Here is a 16,369-nt window from a genome sequence, read left to right as displayed (position 1 = left end):
GGGGACTTGGGAATTAAATTGCTGCCATTTAACAAATGAGAAAAGGAGATTCAGAAATTATTTATCTTCAAGGAATGTGATGGGGGCTCTAAACTGCCCCTGTGGTCCACGTTCCTTGAAGCCCATGAGTCTGGAACTTTTAAATCTATCCGGATTTCAGAGCTCAGGTGTGCCACACCTGGCCATTTTGGCCCAAACTGTATGTTTTTAATGTTTATTGATTTTGAGAGAGAGAGAATGTGAGTGGGAGAGGGGCAGACAGAAAGGGAGAGTGAGAGAATACCAAGAAGCCTCCACACTGTCCAGACTTCTGGTTCTAAATAGTTTTGTTTAGGGGCAGGTGGGTGGCTCAATCAGTTAAGCACCCAACTTGGGCTCAGGTTATGATCTCAGGTTTGTGAGTTCTTGAGTCCTGCATTGGGGATTCTTGCTTGGGATTCTCTCTGTCTTTCTGCTCTCCCACCACTTGTGCACACACACACTCTCTCTCTCTCAAAATAAATAAACTTAAAAAAATAGTTTTATTCATTTAAAAAGCACATCATTTGTAGTTCATACATGGGATTCACCCAATGAAAGTGTGATTTCAATGTTTCGTAGCTTCATAAATGCAGAGATGAAGCTGACTTTTCCCAAGACCTTGTTCTGGTAACATCTAAGCCCATGAGCTTACTACTAAGACTATTTCTTAGGGCAGACTTCCTCATATTCAGTCAAAAACTAGGTTCTTGGGGTGCCTGGGTGGCTCAGTTGGTTGAGTGTCTGACTCTTGGTTTTGACTCAGGTTGTGATCTCACAGTTGGTGGGTTCAAGTCTGGCTCTGTGCTGACAGTGTGGACCCTGCTTGGGTTTCTCTCTCTCTCTGCCTCTCCCCCCTTCTCAAAATAAATAACCCTTAAACAACTGTGGGATTTTAGCAACCACTAATGTAATCAATTTATATAATTATCCATGGCTAAAACTATCAAATATTCAACTATTAAGGAACTGGATATTCACAAGTTCTGGAAGGAATGACAGGAGAGAATGTTCCTTTACAATATAGAGTTGGAGGATGCCACCTCAACAAAGACCAGAATTAGCATCACCAATAGGACAAATGGACTACTGGTTTGTCAATGTCATATAAACAAAAATGAAGACTTTTATTAATAAAGAGACAATGAAATGCAATGCATGATTCAAATCCTGAATCAAAGGCAGAGACAGAACATTTTAGACCAATGGGGGCTGTTTTTTCTTATAACATTTTATTTTTAGGTGCACCTGGGTGGCTCAGTCAGTTAAACTCAGGTCATGATCTCATGGTTCATGGGTTCAAGCCCTGCATCCAGCTCTGTGCTGACAGCTCAAAGCCTGGAGCCTGCTTCAGATTCTGTGTCTCCCTCTCTTTCTGCCCCTCCCCTACTCATGCTCTGTCTTTCTCTCTCAAAAATAAATAAACATTAAAAAAATATTACAAATGATTTTATTTTTAAGTAATGTCTACACCAACATGGGGCTCAGACTCACAATGTTGAGATCAAGAGTCACATGCTTTACAGACTGAGCCAGCCAGGTTCCCCCAGTGGGGACATTTTAATATGGATTATGTTGTAAAGTAATATTTGCATATATGTTCTATCATACAGAACTTGTAGAACATGACAAGTATTTTTAATTTTTTTTTAATGTTTATTGATTTTGAGAGAGAGAGAGAATGTGAGTGGGAGAGGGGCAGACAGAAAGGAAGAGTGAGAGAATACTAAGAAGGCTCCACACTGTCAGTGCAGAAGCCAACACGGGGCTCCATCTCACAAACCCTGACATCATGACCTGAGCCAAAATCAAGAGTCTGATGCTTAACCAACTAAGCCACCCAGGCACCCCAAGTATTTTTATTATATAAGGGAAAGTGCTGTTTCTCATGAGAAACATGCTGAAATATGTAAAGTGAAGTGTTGATATCTACAATTTACTTACAAATATTTCAGCCCCCTGCCAAAAAAAATGAAACACTATCATTTTCTATGTATATATAGAAAGCCAATGTGACAAATGTCAACAGTTGATTCTCAGTAAGGACATACAGAATTCTTTTTACTTTTCTGTGGTTTTGCTTTTTTGCTTTTTTATTTTTTTTAAGTAGGCTTCATGCCTAACTTACAGCTTGAACTCATGACTCTGAGATTAAGAGTCACATGCTCTACTGACTGAGCCAGCCAGGCTCAGTTCAAAACCTGTGGTTTTGAATTTTAACGGAAGGGAGGAGAAGTAATTGTGTGTTAGTTAGCTAATACAAAGTAACACTATCGGGGGACAAAAGTGCAACCCATCTCCTCGGTGAGAATTTTCTTACCATGCTTTCTAAATACTTTCCTGTACCTACTCCCACAACATTTCTTTGGCTGGAAGTTCAATGTAGTATGTATGCATGTATGTATTTAAAAGCTCCTATTTTTAAGGGGTGCCTGGGTGGTACAGTTGGTTAAGCATCCGACTCTTGATTTTGGTTCAGGTCATGATCTCATAGTTCGTGAGTTTGAGCCCCACATTGGGTTCTGCACTGATGGTGTGGTACCTGCTTGGGATTCTGTCTCTCCTTGTCTCTGCCCCTCCCCTGCTTGTACTCTCACTCTCTCTCTCTCTCTCTCTCTCAAAATAAATAAATATAAACTTAAAACTTTTTAAAAAGCTTCTATTTTTAAGCAATCTCCATACCCAACATGGGGCTCAAACCCACAACGCCAAGATGAAGAGTCGCATGTTCCACTGACTAAGCTAGCCAGTCATCTCACCAATATAGTATTTAAAGAAGCAGATAGAGAGGCACAGGAATTATGTCTAACTTGAGGGCATTAGAGACAAGCCTGCATAACTATACAAACTTATTTCAAACTTGTAAAACTGTACAGACTTAGAGGATAAACAACCAAGACTTAAATTGTTGGTTCAGAAAGTATGACCATCCAAAAATATTGGATAATAATGACTAATGTCCCTTCTAAAGAGCTCATGCACAATTAAATCAGCACAAGTGTCACATCAGCAGCTTATAAGCACTGGTTTCCCCACTCCTATCAATGATTCCCCCACTGTCTGCCTAGCCCCTAGGATAAGTGACTATGGAGCTCTCGTTGCTTTTTCACTTACCCATTTTGATTGTAGTTTCACAAACTGCTGGTTTGGGGGCCTATTTGGCAAGTGGTGTGATTTACTAAGGAGAGTTATATTCCTGTCCCCAACCCTTCCTCAGAAAGTGTGCTACTACCAACCCCTTCTTGCTTGAGGAATACCTATCTTAACTTTTGTTATTTCCCAGGATGCAAGTATTTACGTGTCTCCCTTTAATTTCCCAGTCTGGTTAACCTTCTGACTCTTGATTTCAGCTCAGGTCATGAACTCACTGTTCGTGAGATACAGCCCCTACAATGAGCTCTGCACTGACAGCATGGAGCCTGCCTGAGATTCTCTCTCTTCCTCTCTCTCTGCCCCTCCCCCACTCATGCACACTCTCTAAATAAATAAATAAACATTTAAAATTTATATGAAAGTGTGGCTTAGTTGGTTGACTCTAACTCTTGGTTTCCACTCAGGTCATATCCCAGGGTCATGGGATCAAGCCCACATTGGGCTCTGCGCAGAAGGTGGGGCCTGTCTAAGATTCTCCCTCTGCCCCTCTCCCCTGCCCATTCTTGCTTTCTCTCTAAAATAAGAAATTAAATTAAATAAAAAATAATAAAATTTATATGAAAAGGCCAAGGAACCAGAATAGCTAAAACAATTAAAAAAAAAAAAGTATGATTAATCTGCCTAAATTTAACTATCATTTTATAGCTATAGTAATCAAGACTGCGTGGTATGGGCAGATTAAATGTAAAATATATGGACATAAAGACTTTAGGGAAAAATACAGGAGTAATCTTTCAGAAACTAGGCTAATCTAAGAGTCCTTGGGTTTGTCACCAAAAGCTTGATCCATAAAAGAAAACATTGATCAATGGATCTCATCTAAAGTAAAAACTTTTGTTAAGAACCTGTTAAGATGAAAAGGCGGGATTCCTAGGTGGCTCAGTCAGTTGAGCATGAGACTTTTGGTTTCAGCTCAGGTCAAGATCTCACAGGTTTGTGGTTCGAGCCCCAGTCAGGCTCTGTGCTGACAGCATGGAGCCTGCTTGGGATTCTCTCTCTGCCCCTCCCCCACTCACATTGTCTCTGTCTTTCTCAAAAATAAATAAATAGACTTTAAAAAAAAAAAAAAGAAGAAGAAGATGAAAAGACAAACTATAACTGGGAGAAAACATTTGGAAAACACATATCTCACAAAGAATGAGTGGATCAGTTAGTTAAGCTTCTAACTTCAACTCAGGTCATGATCTCAAGGTTCATGAGTTCCAGCCCCACCTCGGGCTCTGTTCTGACAGCTCGGGAGCCTGAAGCCTGCTTTGGGAGAGACAAAGTATGAATGGGGGAAGAACAGAGAGAGAGGGAGACACAGAATCCAAAGCAGGCTCCAGTCTCTGAGCTGACAGCACAAAGCCAGATATGAGGCTCAAACTCACAAATGGTGAGATCATGACCTGAGCTGAAGTCGGATGCTTAACTGACTGAGCCATCCAAGCACCCCTCTCTCTTTTTTTTTTTTAATTTTTTTTTGTAATCTTTTTTTATTTTTGAGGGGCCTGGAGCCTGCTTTGGATTCTGTGTCTCCCTCTCTCTCTGACCCTCCCCAACTCTTGCTCTCTCTCTCAAAAATATATAAAAATATTAAAATTTTTTTAAATGAATAAACATTAAAAAAAGAACACATAAAGAACTCCCAAAACTCAAGAGTAAAAACTAATACAAGTAGAAAATAAAAGACATAAAGACATTTCACTTAATGGGATATAGAGATGCCTAGTAAGTACATGAAAAGATGTTCATTATCATTTGCTATTAGGGAAATGTAAATTAAAATATAAATAAGATGGGGCACCTGGGTGGCTCAGTCAGTTGGGCATCTGACTTTGGCTCAGATCATGATCTCACAGTTTGTGGGTTTGAGCCCCGCGTCAGGCTCTGTGCTGATAGCTCAGAGCCTGGAGCCGGCTTCGGATTCTGTGTCTCCCTCTCTCTCTGACCCTCCCCAGCGCTCACTCTGTCTCTCTCTCTCTCAAAAATAAATAAACATTAAAAAAAAAAACCACCTAAATGAGATACCATACACAACTATTAGAATGACTAAAATTAAAAATAGGGACAACCCTAAAGTGAAGCTTCAGAAAAACTAGATCACTTGTACATCGCTGATGGGAACTCTGAAGAGAATCTGACAGTTCCCCAAACAATTAAACAGAGTTACCATAGGACCCAGCAATTACTCTCCAAGGTATTCACCCAAGAAAAATGAAAACATACGTCCACACAAAGACCCTCACACGAATTTTCAGAGCAGCCTTATTTGTAATAGCCAAAAGCTGGAAACAACACATATGTCCTTCAACAAGTGAGTAGTTAAATAAACTGTGATATACTTTACCATAGAATAGTACTCAACAATAAAAAGAAACAAAGTGTTAACAGAAACAGCCTGGATGGGGGTGCCTTGGTGGCTCTGTCCGTTGAGCATCTGACTCTTGATTTTGGCTCAGGTCATGATCCCAGGGTCATAGGATCAAGGCCTACATTGGGCTCTGTGCTGAGCATGGTGCCTGCTTAGATTCTCTCTCTCTCTCTCTCTCTCTGCCCCTCTCCCCTGATAGCTCTTGCTCTCTAAAATAAAAAATTAAATTAAAAAAATAACGAAATTTATATGAAAAGGCAAAGGAACCAGAATAGTTAAAACAATTTGGGGGGGGGGGTGTGTGTGTGGAAAGAATGACCAGCCCCAGGTGGAGCTCCATGCTGAACATGGAGCCTGCTTAGGATTCTCTCTCTCCCTTTCTCTCTGCCCCTCTCCTGCTTTCTCCCTCCCTCTCTCAAAAAAATAAATAAACATTAAAAAAAAAAAAAGAAGAAGAAAGAAACAACCTGGATGAATCTCCATAGGATAATGCTGAATGGGGGGGGGGGGGGGAAGGCCAATCCCAAAAGTTTACATACTATATAATTCCATTTACATAACATTTTTGAAATGACAAAATTATTGAAATGAAGAACAGATATATGTAAGTGGTTGTCAGAAATTAATGAGGGGGTAGGGACTGAAAGGACGTGGGTGTGGCTATCAAAGAGCAAGATGGGGGATTCTTGTGAAGGAAATGTTCTGTGTCTTGACTACACCAATGTTGATGTCCTGGTTGTGATATTGTACTAAAGGTTTGCAAGATGTTACCATAGGAGGAAACTGAGTAAGGGTACATGGGAACTCTCTGTATTTTTTTTCTCTCTGTATTTTTTATTTCAACTGCATGTGAATCTACAATTATCCCAAAATAAAAAAAGTTTAATTAAAGGAATGGAATCAGAATTTTAAAATTTCTGGGGCGCCTGGGTGGCTTAGTCAGTTGAGCATCCGACTTCAGCTCAGGTCATGATCTCACGGTCCGTGAGTTGGGGCCCCGCATCAGGCTCTGTTCTGACAGCTCAGAGCCTGGAGCCTGCTTTGGATTCTGTGTCTCCCTCTCTCTCTGCCCCTCCCCCACCCATGCTCTGTTTCTCTCTGCCTCTCAAAAATAAAGAAAACTAATAAAAAAAAAAGAATTTTAAAATTTCAATATCTGTCTGAATGTCAGTCGCAATCTTGGGACCCCTTTTTAGCTGCCATATACCATTGTGTTCTATTGGTAGTGAAAGGTGGATAGTTAAGAGACTTAAAGAGAACACTGTGGTACAAAATGATTAACAATATGTTCTTACATAAAGATCATTTCCTGCTTAATGCCATTCACAGTAAAGTCAACTACATATTTTTTAATTATTTTTTTAATGTTTATTCATTTTTGAAAGACAGAGACAGAGCACAAGCAGAGATGGGGCAGAGAGAGAGGGGAGGGACACAGAATCTGAAGCAGGCTCCAGGCTCCGAGCTGTCAGTACAAAGCCCAATGCGGGGCTCGAACTCACAGACCGTGAGATCATGACCTGAACCGAAGTCGGATGCTCAACTGACTGAGCCACCCAGGCGCCCCTAAAGTCTACTAGATATTAAACATTATAACTTCAGGTTTTTTTCTTATTGTCTAATTCATTTGCTTTTCTTCTGTTGGAGAATGTTTACATCATTTTGCATTGAGCATCTCTATTAAGTAGCAAATAATTGGATATTTTAATCCACTCAGGTTTAATTCTGGTTGAAAACTTCAAAACCATCTGAGTGTGTTATTAGGGTAGGCCTTTCCCTAAACACTCACTACCCCTCAACACCTGTTACTAGCTATAAAAGTAAATACTTTCTTGACTAAAGAAGGTAGGATGGGAGCAATGCAAGAGGTGGGAGGGTGACAGAGATCTTCCAAAAAGCTGAGGTCAGAGTCTTCCTGGAAATAGCATTCCAGAGCAGCTGGTGGCTCCTTTTACTGTTAGAAGAAATAATTTTAATTATTTACTTTTCAGGCCTAGAACACAGTATAAGGACACTGGAGCCAGACGCATCCATGTTGATAATTACAACATGAATTATTAATTTATTTGTTTATTTACTTATTCATTCACTTGTTTATTTAATTTTAGAGAGGGAGAGAGAGAGAGAAAGAGAGGGAGAATCTTAAGCAGGCTGCACACTCAGCGTGGAGCCCAAAGAGATGCTTGATTCCAAAACTCTGGGATCATGACCTGAGCTAAAATCAAGAGTTGGACAATCAACTGACCTGGCCACCCAGGCACCCCACAACTTGTATTATTTAAAGTGGGATGTGCAGAAGATGATAAAGCTTTCTTTACAGTGGACTTCAGTGTTTTTTAATCTAGACCATAAGAGATACAAAGCAGGAGTAGAAAGACCTAAAACAGAACAAAAGATGCAACTAGAAATACTCTTTTTTGTTATAGTTGTTTTAGGTAGTATAGAAATTTTATTTCTATAGTAGAAGCATCTATTTTGATTATAGAAAAAATAACAGTCTTTTAAAGTCAAGGTAATGAAGCAGAAGTATATATTTTTTCTTATATGTCCATACTCAAATATCACATATGGTTTTAAGACATTCTGAAATTAACAAGGAACAAATGCAGAATCAAAGTAGTATCTGTGAACAGAAGAGATGTATTAAAGCTACATGATCAGCCCTGGAAATCGGAAAATCCAGAGTGATCTCATATAGTGATTCTCAACTTTCTTGTGCCTTAGAATCACCTGGATTGTGGAAGAAGCACCTTCAGGGGATTGAAGACAAATCACCAGGTTAAGCAAGTCCTTGGTCTCAGAATAAATACCAAAAGGAATAAAGATACAAACTCTGTTCCTCAGCGAGGGGAAAAGACAAAATACACCAAGATATGAGATCCGATTTTCACTCACTGTTATTTCTGCGAGCCTCAGATTCAGGAATAATAATCACTACTACTCTCAAAATTGTTCCACAGATTAGGTCACATAGTGTGTGATTAGTGCTTCCTTAATTCATTCACACACAGCTACTATCATTATTTCATCATCATCATCATCATCACCATCCTCTAATACAGAGGACATCCTTCCCCCACCCCAATACCACTCCCACATAGCTGTTATTATTTATTTAAAAAATCATCACTCATGGATTTCAAGCTCATGGACTACTAGCTCCATTTTTATATTGGTACCATTTTGACTAGCTTCAAGCATTCACTTACATTAAGATTTCAGTACATGGTTGAAATGACAATTTTTCTATCTAAACTAAGACAATGAATTCAAAGAAAAAAGGAAACTAAATTTTAAAAAGTGTGTGTTGCTTCTAAAGTATGCAGAACTCACATAAGGGGTGGCCAATGGAGAGAACACTGAAAAATCTTATGAGACTGCACTGGGATTCCCACAAAAAAATTCTACACATATCTCCCTCAGTGAATGTTGGGTGTAGACAACCCTACATGCTCAGAGCTTCTAATTAGTTTTTTAGTTCCAAACTTCAGTGATTACCAGACAAACCAAAACAGCATAGGGCAAATGAAAAAATAAAAGAAAAAGAAGAACACTGGTCCAGAAGGCCAACTTTTGAATAACAAGAGAAAGAGACAGGAAACACAAGGGGGAAAAATGTGTGTGTGTGTGTGTGTGTGTGTGTGTGTGTGTGTGTGTGTGTTTTAAGTTTATTTATTTAAGAGAGAGAGAACACAAGTGGGAAAGAGGTAGAGAAAAAGGGTGACAGAGGATCTGAAGCCAGCTCTGGGCTGACAGCAGAGAGCCCAGTGGGGCTCAAACTCATGAACTGTGAGTGGAAGTCAGACGCTTAACCAACTGAGGCCACCCAGGTGCCCCAGAGGAAAAAAAAATGTTTAGTGAAATAATTGAAGATCATTTCCCAAAGATTAAGATCAGAATGGCCTAAACTTGTCAAAAGCATCAGTGGAAGCTAGAGGACAATAAAGTAAAGCATGAAATTTTGAGGGGAAAATTATTTCAGTCAAGAATTCTAAGGCCAGGGACAGTTGGGTGACTCAGCCTGTTGGGTGTGGAACTCTTGATTTCAGTTCAGGTCATGATCTTGCGGTTTGTGAGTTTGAGCCATGTTGTCAGCACAAAGCCTGCTTCAGATTCTCTCTCTTTCTCTTTCTGCTCCTTCCCTGCTTACACACATGTGTGCACTCTGTCTCTCTCCCTCTCTCTCTCTGAAAAAGGAAAAATTTTAAGGCCAAATGTCCAAATAACTACCTGGATAGAATAAAAATATATTCCAACATGCAAGGCCTCAAAATATGCATTTCCTCAGAAAATAATAGAGGATTTACTCCATCAAAATGAAAGGAAGTCTCTCTCTGAAGAGAAGTCAAATAATGAAAACTTTGCCTCAAATATTATGAACTTGGTGAGAGAATCTCTGGTTCTCAGGGTGAATGTAGCCCAGGTTAAGCCCAGTGTAAACCACCACTAAGAGTCCAAATTCCTTATCCCTTACCTGAACTCTCCCACCATGTTCCCCAAACCCATTCACTCCCCAGATGCAAAAACACTCCCAAGCATTTGGCTAAGGCAGGTAGTAAAGAGCAACAAAAAGGGTTAATCTTTGTACTACTGAAAACTCCTTTTTAAAGCTAATTGTTAACCCAAATTAGACTCCAAAACTGAAGGGACAATGAACGATAATGAAATAACTGCATATGTCATATATATAATTTTAAAGTACTGTAGAATGAACCAATCTATCTGACAGCCTTTGAAAATTATAGGAACTACAATATTATAGCTAGGAACATTAGGCTAGAAAGCTGACAGCTATGAAATTTCTAAGTGAACTTCTTAACTCTAAGCCACCTTTACATGGTTCAGTAGAAGAGAACATTTTATTTCAAAAATTCTCTTGAAACTTGCTTTTATTTTTTTTGTTGCCTACTGCTCTTAAGTTCCACCTGAAAAAATATATTTCTCATCTTACTAAACCTAGCACATTAGGCATCAGCATCTATTGCCACAATTGCCTTTAATGCTTCCACTGCATGTTTCAGTCTTGTTATCAGCTTGCAAGTCTCTATTTCTTTGTTTAGCCTGAACTAATTGTGCTCACAATGCTGCCTTTAATTTTCTGCTGCCTTCCTGGAATTCAGCTAGCTCAGTCTCAACTTCTTAGAAGCTGATCAGAAACAAAGTGGGAAACATAAGTATAGTAGAAACCACAAGGATCCTCTTGAAGATGATTATATATAAATTTAATAATTTTTGCCTGAATGCTATTGATACTACTATAAAATCTACTAAACAAACAAACAACAACAACAAAACCAAACAGGCACATGCACAAAGAAAGGAAGTCATGGGATCCAGAGAGCCCAGGACCCAACACCAGAAAAAGGCTGTGGTAAACTACAGGATGATGGGCCTGGAAAGCAACTAACTTAGATTAGAACAGTTAAGACCGAAGGAGCAATACTGTCAAGATGAAATGATAAAGTGCCTGCTGGGCTTGAAAGGACAGGAGAAATTTACATAGTAGGGCAGTTTGGAGATAAAGGAGGAACACATAGAAATATAAGCATTTTTTAAAAGTTTATTTATTTATTTTGACAGAGAGAGAGCAAGTGGGGGAAAGGCAGAAAGAGAGAGAGGGAAGGAGGGAGACCCCCCAAGCAGGCTCCACACTTCCTTCCTGGAAGGAAGCTCAAACACATGAACCAAGAAAGAAGGAACTTTGAACACATGAACCAAGAGACCATGATCTGAACTGAAGTTGGACACTTAACTGACTGAGCCACCCAGGTGCCCAGAAAAGTAAGCATTTTAAAAAGAAAAAGAAGCATTTGAACAAAAAAGCAATTAATAACATCAAGAAAAATAAAAATTTACCCAAGAAATCATATTGCAGTTTATGAATATGATTTACAAGGTCATAATAGTATAAACTTGAACACTGCTCTAACAAAATCATAGTACTGAAGTGGGGCAGGGGGGTACCAGGTCTGATAAATATAGGTAAGCTGGGAGAGGAGGGTGAAAGATGGTGTATTTTTTCTTTTTTGGAACCTTGGGGGTGATTTATGTGCATACAAAAGAGTGTTTAGAGATTTCTTTGAAAATTAATATTTCCTAAAACTGTAAAAACCAGGGGCGCCTGGGTAACTCAGTTGGTTGGGCGGCTGACTCTTTGTTTCTGCTCAGGTGATAGCCTCACAGTTTGTTAGATCTACCCTGAGTGGGCTCTGTGCTGACAGTGCAGGAGACTGCTTGGGATTCTCTCTCTCCCCTGCTCACACGTGCACTCTCTCTTTCAAAATGAATAAACATTAAAAGAAATATATATTCAAATTGTAAAAATCAAACCTTTAGTCCTTCCTTAAGCTTTCAAGTTTTTCTTTCAAAACTCACTATCCTATTCATAAGTGTAGAAAGTTTTAAAAGTTATGTTTAATGGGCTACGAATGACATAAGGTCTCCTTGACAAATTTGATTAACTAAACAATCTCAGAAACAAAACAAAACAAAAACAAAAACAAAACCCATTCTCATACATGGCAAAGAGCTTTGCAAAGTACTTTAATAGCCTCAAATAACAAGAACTTCTCAATTACTAAATAATTCTTGTAAATAAAATAAATAAAACGTATGAATATATTGAAACTGAAGTTCTTCTCAGTGATCCAACACTGAATATAAACTAAGATTTCATCTTAAAGTCATATATCTAAATCCATGACTTAACTATATATTTTATTTTTTACTTTTTTATTTATATATTTTAAATTGGAGTTACAAAACTGTTTTTCTAATATAATAAATTATCTAAAATATTACAGCAATATAAAATACCATGTATATGGTTCCTTTCTTTTTAAACCACTTTGAAGAATAAAGCACAATAAACTGCTTATATTAAAATGTGTACAATTAGCCAGTTTTGACATACAAACCATATCCAGTGAAGCCATCACTGTAATCAAGATAATGCACATTTCCATCATCCCCGAGAGTTTCCAAATGCCTCTTTCCAGTCCTTTCCTCCCTGCATTCCCCTCCCTGGGCAAGTACTCCATGCTTTCAATCCATGCTTTGTATCCATGAGAATACTCCATGCTTTCTATAGATTAGTCCACGTATTCTAGGATTTCATATAAATGACAAATCACTTTTAAATATTAATACTCTAATTTTAATTCTCTTAAATATTTCCATTCCTAATTCTAAAACTTCAATGAAGTAAAAGATCTCTACACGTGCATAATGACAATAACATGCGTAGAACTCTAAGTTTCCTCTTACACCAACTAAGAAACAATATATTATCCTATATCATTTGCTGTAAGAAAGAGATTTCAGACTAGAGATTTTCATAGAAATACTTCTCGGATTGGATTCTTTTTGGCAGTACTGATGGGACATTAAAATTCAATTTATAGTTGCTATGTTAGTCAGTCCGTAACCTCCAGAGGGGATAGTTATGGAGCCCAGATCCTTGGGTGTCAGTTATACACTCAATTGTTCTGTCTACCCAATCGTTCTGCCAATCCATTCTGTGATTCTTTGAATAGATTTTGCCCTTCTTTGGCTCTTAATTCACATTCTACTTAGGTCTCAAGACTTTTGATCCTGTCAGACACCTACAAATTTCTCATGCACTTCTTTGGCCTACAGAACTCCCACAGAGGATACAAGTTTGAACCTGAGTTCAGAGGCTCTCTCACCTCTGGGCCTGGGCATGACACCCCAACTACTAAAGTTATATAACTTTATCTTCCTGAGTAGCAGTTCATGGGTAATGCTTTAAACTGGACAAAACAAAAGAAACAAACAAAACCAAGACATAGAAATAACATGTTACTTAGAGAATTTGCTCTGGATGTGCTCAGCTGTCTCTGACAAGTCAAGGAAGAAGCTGGAAATGTGATGGTCTCTGAGGAGGGAACTCAGTTTTCAGGGTTCAAGATAAAGTGGGACTTACTTTAGCCCTTGAACACCTTTTTTAATCCTTGAGTTTTTACTTCTTTAATGCATTTCATTAGGTTTTCCATGAAAAAGTCATTCCAACCCCTCAGGAATGCTGGTCCCATTTGAACCGTCTGAAAAGCACCTGTGTCTGCGCAAATATCAGTTCGCTTCTCTGAAAGGTGTTGTCCAGATGTTGGATCTTCCCATGCCTCTACCGGGCCGTCCTCATCTCCCCGAGACCTGCTTCCCAGAAGAAGCTCCACCTCTGGCTCCCAGGGCCTGGGGAAATGGGCGGGTCCAGACCAGTGGCCCCTCCTACAGCGCCCAGGTGCTCTACCCAGTGCACTCCTGCAATCTCGGGAAGAAGCCCAGGCTGCGGAGTTTGGGAGGCGGATGGGGAGGGGCTTACCAAAAGCCCTTGAAATAAGGCCCTGGCCAAGCCACAACTGCCGCAACTGATACTAACCTTGGCCTTCTTGGTTTGCAGCTTCACGGCCGCTAGCAGCAAGGCCTACTGCAGCATGGCCACTCCTAAGCGGTTTCCGACGCTCGTACAGCTGGAACAGAGAGAAGGGACGCTATTCGAGGTGCTCGGTAACCTCACCAAGCGACCCTATTGGTTCCACTCCGAGTACCTGAAGAGTCCGAAGGCTGTTCACCTCGAGGCGTGGCTGGTGGAGGCGATCTTCGGTGAGTGGGTCTGAGAGCGGTGGCCAATGCGGTCTTTCCACCCCCGACACTCCTATCCACCCCGCCCCCCAGGCTGGCCGCGTTCCAGGGCCAGCCTCTCCAGTGGTCCTAGCCCCAAACCAGCGCTACCTTCTCCCGCCGCCTTCCCCTCCCAAATCCCGCCCCTCACAGCCTCTTTGCTTCCTGCACAGGTCGGGGAGGAGAGCACATACCACACGTCGAGTGTGTGTCACAGACCCTGCTTCACGTTAATCATTGGGACCCCGAGGGCGAGGCTGAGATCTTGATATTTGGTCGGCCCTATTACCAGAAAGATGTATCCAAGATGATCATGAATTTGGCTGACTATCATCGCCAACTCCGGGCACAAAGTATGAAACCGGGAATAGTGAGGGGTACCCTAGGTAGGCCATGGGTTCCTTGGTAGAGATCTTGATGCTTCCCGGAGATCACCGGGCAGCGGTCTCATCCTCTCAGTCCAGGAGAGGGTTTCCTTCTTGCAAGGAATATAGAAGGTCAAATTAATCCTGCACTCTCAGGTTCCAGACCCTAATCCCCCAGCCCATTTGGATAAATCTTCTTGTGGAGAAAGTAGGGGACACAGGTAAGGTCTCCACACTGTTCTTCCAGGCTCAGAGAAGGCCCCTGCCCAGGATGTAGGGACGCAGCGGTCCCCCGACGCTGTCCCGGAGGCGGGGACCCAGAGCTCTCCAAAGTCTGTCCGGGAGGCGGCGACCCAGCGGTCCGACGACGCAGCTCCGCAGGTGGCGAGCCAGAGCTCTCCGAAGTCTGTTCAGGAGGCGGCGACCCAGAGATCCCCCCACGCTGCCCAAGAGGTGGCGACCCAAAGCTCTCCGAAGGCTGTCCGGGAGGCGGCGACCCAGCAGGACCCCAATGCTGTCCGGGAAGCGGCGACCCAGCAGGACCCCAATGCTGCCCAGGAGGTGGCAACCCAGAGCTCTCCGAAGGCTGTCCGAGAGGCGGCGACCCAGCAGGACCCCAGCGCTGTCCGGGAGGCGGCGACCCAGCAGGACCCCGGCGCTGTCCGCGAGGCGGCGACCCAGCAGGACCCCGGCGCTGTCCGCGAGGCGGCGACCCAGCAGGACCCCGGCGCTGTCCGGGAGGCGGCGACCCAGCGTTCCCCCGGCGCTGTCCGCGAGGCGGCGACCCAGCAGGACCCCGGCGCTGTCCGGGAGGCGGCGACCCAGCGTTCCCCCGGCGCTGTCCGCGAGGCGGCGACCCAGCGTTCCCCCGGCGCTGTCCGCGAGGCGGCGACCCAGCAGGACCCCGGCGCTGTCCGCGAGGTGGCGACCCAGCGTTCCCCCGGCGCTGTCCGCGAGGCGGCGACCCAGCGTTCCCCCGGCGCTGTCCGCGAGGCGGCGACCCAGCGTTCCCCCGGCGCTGTCCGCGAGGCGGCGACCCAGCAGGACCCCGGCGCTGTCCGGGAGGCGGCGACCCAGCAGGACCCCGGCGCTGTCCGGGAGGCGGCGACCCAGCAGGACCCCGGCGCTGTCCGCGAGGCGGCGACCCAGCGTTCCCCCGGCGCTGTCCGCGAGGCGGCGACCCAGCAGGACCCCGGCTCTGTCCGCGAGGCGGCGACCCAGCAGGACCCCGGCGCTGTCCGGGAGGCGGCGACCCAGCAGGACCCCGGCGCTGTCCGGGAGGCGGCGACCCAGCAGGACCCCGGCGCGGTCGGCGAGGCGGCAACCCAGCGCTCCCTGGATGCTACCTAGGGCCCGGTTACCAGGTTATGAAAGAACTTCGGGCCCGGAAGCAGAAGCCTGGCAAGGTTGAAATGGAAGATCTTACTGGAGCTCTGTTCACCTAAGTCCTGATTCTTGCTGCAGAAGCTGGGGAAAGAATGGTGTGGGTAGTTCTTGGTCCCTGCCCCCATGTTAAATGTTTACAAACACTGATCTAAAGAATCCTAATAAAGAATTGAATTTCCCTAGTGTCTGTTAATTATCAGATAAAAGGGGAAGGAGAGGCCATTCTTCCAGCAGCCAGTATCTGCCCTAGGCTGCTCTCTACCCAGAGGCAGGTGAGACGTCTTGTGTTCTTTAATCGCAAACATCTGGTTTTACCTGTGAAGAGGCTTCTCCCGCCCATCGAGTCCGTCTTCCTTGGAAAACTTAAAGCCTGTGGTGTTTCTACTCTAGGTGATGTGGGATGAAAAAACTTGGTTCCAATACTGTCCTCCTGGCTGGGCATATCGTGGCTCTG

At 42.8% G+C, this 16,369-nt stretch overlaps 1 protein-coding gene across 1 annotated transcript; it reads left to right on the top strand.

Annotated features, from left to right (window-relative positions):
* Positions 1-13,977: 13,977 nt before the first annotated feature.
* Positions 13,978-15,879, top strand: KHDC3L (KH domain containing 3 like, subcortical maternal complex member). Its single transcript, XM_047101936.1, has 5 exons — positions 13,978-14,146; positions 14,338-14,517; positions 14,777-15,162; positions 15,199-15,450; positions 15,487-15,879. The coding sequence occupies exons 1-5, from the start codon at positions 13,978-13,980 to the stop codon at positions 15,877-15,879; spliced, it is 1,380 nt and encodes a 459-aa protein (XP_046957892.1).
* The last annotated feature ends 490 nt before the right edge of the window (positions 15,880-16,369 follow it).

Source organism: Lynx rufus, unplaced genomic scaffold (genome assembly GCF_022079265.1).
Source record: "Lynx rufus isolate CCGP_SWC_20201006 ecotype Redwood Valley unplaced genomic scaffold, mLynRuf1.p SCAF_6, whole genome shotgun sequence".
NCBI classification, from domain to species: domain Eukaryota; kingdom Metazoa; phylum Chordata; class Mammalia; order Carnivora; family Felidae; genus Lynx; species Lynx rufus.
This window is presented reverse-complemented; position numbering and strand designations above follow the sequence as displayed.

Bases quoted from the DNA above. Each gene is read 5' to 3' on its own strand.
- KHDC3L (XM_047101936.1), top strand. From the start codon at position 13,978: ATGGCCACTCCTAAGCGGTTTCCGACGCTCGTACAGCTGGAACAGAGA. The intron at 14,147-14,337 runs GTGAGTGGGTCT...CTTCCTGCACAG, and splicing joins GCTGGTGGAGGCGATCTTCG to GTCGGGGAGGAGAGCACATA. The intron at 15,163-15,198 runs GCGGCGACCCAG...GCTGTCCGCGAG, and splicing joins ACCCCAGCGCTGTCCGGGAG to GCGGCGACCCAGCAGGACCC.